A 4446-nucleotide genomic window follows, 5' to 3' on the forward strand; every position below is an offset into this window, starting at 1 on the left:
TACGTTCACTTTCATTCCGCGCTGGGGTTTTACGCCCGGGCACTCGCACATAAGGTTGACTCCTTGGTCCGTGTTTCAAGACGGGTCACTAGCTACCATTACGCCAGCATCCTTGCGGAGCGCGTACCTCAGCCCCCCGAAGGGTATGACGCGACGGGCTATAACACTCCCCCGAAGGAGAGCCACATTCCCGACGCCTTTGCCCCCGACGGAAAGCTGATGCTGGCCTGGGCCGGCGGAGTGCCCCAGGTCATGGACCTGGTTGAACCACCGAACCCACGTCTGGTAGCGAGCGCTTCCCTTTTAACAATTTCACGTGCTGTTTGACTCTCTTTTCAAAGTACTTTTCATCTTTCGATCACTCTACTTGTGCGCTATCGGTCTCTAGCCGGTATTTAGCCTTGGAAGGAGTATACCTCCCCTTAGAGCAGCATTCCCAAACTACTCGACTCGTCGAGGGAGCTTCACATGAGCATGGTTTCCTACCAGACGGGGCTCTCACCCTCTATGGCGTCCCGTTCCAGGGAACTCGGAAGGAACCATAACTCGAAGCATCCTCTGCAAATTACAACTCGGACCCCGAAGGAGCCAGATTTCAAATTTGAGCTGTTGCCGCTTCACTCGCCGTTACTAAGGCAATCCCTGTTGGTTTCTTTTCCTCCGCTTATTGATATGCTTAAGTTCAGCGGGTATTCCTACCTGATCCGAGGTCAACCGTTGCCGCACGAGGCGGGCTTGTAGGGGGTTTAGAGGCAAGTGCCTGCGGGACTCCGATGCGAGCTGTAATTACTACGCAAGGAAGGGCCACGCGGGTCCGCCACTGCTTTTAAGGGCCTACAGACGTAGATCCCCAACACCGGGCCACTGGGGCTCGAGGGTTGAAACGACGCTCGGACAGGCATGCCTCCCAGGATACTGGAAGGCGCCATGTGCGTTCAAAGATTCGATGATTCACTGAATTCTGCAATTCACACTACATATCGCGTTTCGCTGCGTTCTTCATCGATGCTAGAGCCAAGAGATCCGTTGTTAAAAGTTTTAATAGTTCGCTAAGAACACTCAGAAGTATCGTTGGTATGAATAAAGAGACTGATGTACCGGCGGGCTCGCAGAACGAGCCGCCGAAGCAACAATATGGTTCACAAAGGGTTATGAGTAGATACTCGGTAATGATCCCTCCGCTGGTTCACCAACGGAGACCTTGTTACGACTTTTACTTCCTCTAAATGACCGAGTTCGGATAACTTTCCGGTCCAGAACGGGGGTCGCCCCCCACTCCGGACCAGTCCGAAAGCCTCACTGAGCCATTCAATCGGTAGTAGCGACGGGCGGTGTGTACAAAGGGCAGGGACGTAATCAACGCAAGCTGATGACTTGCGCTTACTAGGGATTCCTCGTTGAAGAGCAATAATTGCAATGCTCTATCCCCAGCACGACGGGGTTTCACAAGATTACCCGGACCTTTCGGCCAAGGCAGTACTCGCTGGCCCCGTCAGTGTAACGCGCGTGCGGCCCAGAACATCTAAGGGCATCACAGACCTGTTATTGCCTCAAACTTCCATCGGCTTGAGCCGATAGTCCCTCTAAGAAGTCGGCGTACTACCGGGGTAATACGGACTATTTAGCAGGTTAAGGTCTCGTTCGTTATCGCAATTAAGCAGACAAATCACTCCACCAACTAAGAACGGCCATGCACCACCACCCACAAAATCAAGAAAGAGCTCTCAATCTGTCAATCCTCGTTGTGTCTGGACCTGGTGAGTTTCCCCGTGTTGAGTCAAATTAAGCCGCAGGCTCCACCCCTGGTGGTGCCCTTCCGTCAATTTCTTTAAGTTTCAGCCTTGCGACCATACTCCCCCTGGAGCCCAAGCACTTTGATTTCTCGTAAGGTGCCGAACGGGTCAAGAAATAACACCGTCCGATCCCTAGTCGGCATAGTTTATGGTTAAGACTACGACGGTATCTGATCGTCTTCGATCCCCTAACTTTCGTTCCTGATAAATGAAAACATCCTTGGCAAATGCTTTCGCAGTAGTTAGTCTTCAATCGATCCAAGAATTTCACCTCTGACGATTGAATACTGATGCCCCCGACTGTCCCTATTAATCATTACGGCGGTCCTAGAAACCAACGAAATAAGACCACACGTCCTATTCCATTATTCCATGCTAATGTATTCGAGCATAGGCCTGCCTGGAGCACTCTAATTTTTTCAAAGTAAACGTCCTGTTTCCCCGACACCCCCAGTGAAGGAGATGCGGTTCCGCAGAAGGTGAAGCCCCGGCCGAACCAGTGCACGCGGTGAGGCGGACCGGCCGACCGGAGGCCGAGCTTCTACTACGAGCTTTTTAACCACAACAACTTTAATATACGCTATTGGAGCTGGAATTACCGCGGCTGCTGGCACCAGACTTGCCCTCCAATTGTTCCTCGTTAAGGGATTTGAATTGTACTCATTCCAATTACAGGACCCAAAAGAGCCCTGTATCGGTATTTATCGTCACTACCTCCCCGAGTCGGGATTGGGTAATTTGCGCGCCTGCTGCCTTCCTTGGATGTAGTAGCCGTTTCTCAGGCTCCTTCTCCGGGGTCGAGCCCTAACCCTCCGTCACCCGTTGCAACCATGCTAGGACAATACCGTAGCATCGAAAGTTGATAGGGAAGAAATTTGAATGAACCATCGCCGGCGCGGGGCCGTGCGATTCGAGAAGTTATCATGAATCACCAAGAGAGCCCCGAAGGGCATTGGTTTTGTATCTAATAAATACATCCCTTCCGAAGTCGGGATTTTCAGCATGTATTAGCTCTAGAATTACCACGGTTATCCATGTAGTAAGGTACTATCAAATAAACGATAACTTATATAATGAGCCATTCGCAGTTTCGCTTTGTAATTGCTTATACTTAGACATGCATGGCTTAATCTTTGAGACAAGCATATGACTACTGGCAGAATCAACCAGGTAACTATCGTGCGCCGGGGATGGCCATCGGGGCGCCGAAGCACCACCGAAGAGATATTTAGTCACCGGTGTCACGTTCGCTAGGAACGCACCGCCGGCAGGCAACTCAGGCATAGCCCGCGAGGCCCGCTAACGGCATCCACCTTACCCCTCTGAATTCCCCAGGGCACCGTTCACCACGCAGCATCCACCGCAGGCGGGGAGTGCGAGGCTAGAGCGCCCCGAGAGGAGAGCCCGGCACGCGGCGTCAGCTGGTCGGCTTCCACCACGCGCGTCGTCTCCCGCTGCTCTAGAAGTAGGTTTGGCCAACGGCCAGTCACCCACAGAGCCCATCTTGCGTCGCTGTAGAGGCGAACCTCTCAGCGCCGTAAGGCAACTCCAGTTTGGTAGACCGCCTGGGCGGCTACCTCCGTGGAGGTTGAACGCTGCTCGGTAGCCCCTTGAACCGGTAGGCTCGTAACAGGGGCACTAAATAGCGTTCGATATGATATGGAACAGTGTTCGGCGGATTCTCATTACTGAAAGACGCACTGAGGCGCCCGCCCGGGTTCTGCTTTCGCTTTCCCCTTCTTACATACCCTGGGTCCTGTTTTTGGTGGGCACGCCGCTGCAGCCGAAAGTCGTTGATCTTTTTTGGTGAGGGCCCCACTCTGACTATGGGAAAATTTGGAGAACGGATTTTGACAACTTTTTTCATGGCTCACACGGAACCAACTCTGCCAAACGGCCACAGGTGCCCACGCACGCCCCAGTGGGCTGCAGCCGCCCTGCGCCGTTCCGAGGGTCGTCGGCGCCTCGATGTTGCCCAATTCCCGGGTAGCCCCCAATTCCCGGGTAGCTCGCCACAACCTCAATTCCACTACTACGGCCGCCACAACGCTGCTGCGGCGATGCACGACCGGTTATGGGGTAATCCGAGTATGCTTGTTCGGTTGCGATGCATTTCTTTTAGCGTTCTACCGTTTTTGCGGAGCAATACGACTTCTCACCAGAAACCCAACAAGAATATCATTACATGATAAGCAGACTTTCGAGACCTAAAACAAATAATACTAAAGTACATATAATATTTTCAATGGTCAAATATACTAAAGACGATACGCTCTTTCCAGTACACTAGAAAAGATAGCGTGAAACGGCCAGGTGGTGGAGGAATCGGCGAATTCGTCCCCCAATTCCCGGGTAGCACCTCCCAATTCCCGGGTAGCTCCCAATTCCCGGGTAGCCCGCAATTCCAGGGTAGCTCCCAATTCCCGGGTAGCTCCCAGGTGTCTGACTTGGCCGTCTTGCAGCCAACTACCCAAAATCCGTTCTCCAGATTCCCAATTCCCGGGTAGCCCGCAATTCCAGGGTAGCTGTCCGACTTGGTCGTTTTCCGGCCAACTCCCGGGTAGCTGCCAGCGTCAGCACTGGTTCCAATTCCCGGGTAGCTGTCCGACTTGGCCAGTTTTCAGGTCCAATTCCCGGGTAGCTGTCCACCTTG

The 4446-nt window shown here is 53.0% G+C and overlaps 1 protein-coding gene across 1 annotated transcript; it reads left to right on the top strand.

Moving 5' to 3' along the window:
• Positions 1–3658: 3658 nt before the first annotated feature.
• D7B24_005284 (uncharacterized protein) lies at positions 3659–3881 on the top strand (the record flags this gene model as incomplete). Its single annotated transcript, XM_028639443.1, has 1 exon — positions 3659–3881. A coding segment is annotated over one exon (223 nt), but the record flags the coding sequence as incomplete, so codon positions are not given.
• Positions 3882–4446: the final 565 nt, after the last annotated feature.

The sequence above is a fragment of the Verticillium nonalfalfae genome (genome assembly GCF_003724135.2).
Source record: "Verticillium nonalfalfae strain VnAa140/NRRL 66861 chromosome Unknown scaffold_310, whole genome shotgun sequence".
Taxonomy (NCBI): Eukaryota; Fungi; Ascomycota; class Sordariomycetes; order Glomerellales; family Plectosphaerellaceae; genus Verticillium; species Verticillium nonalfalfae.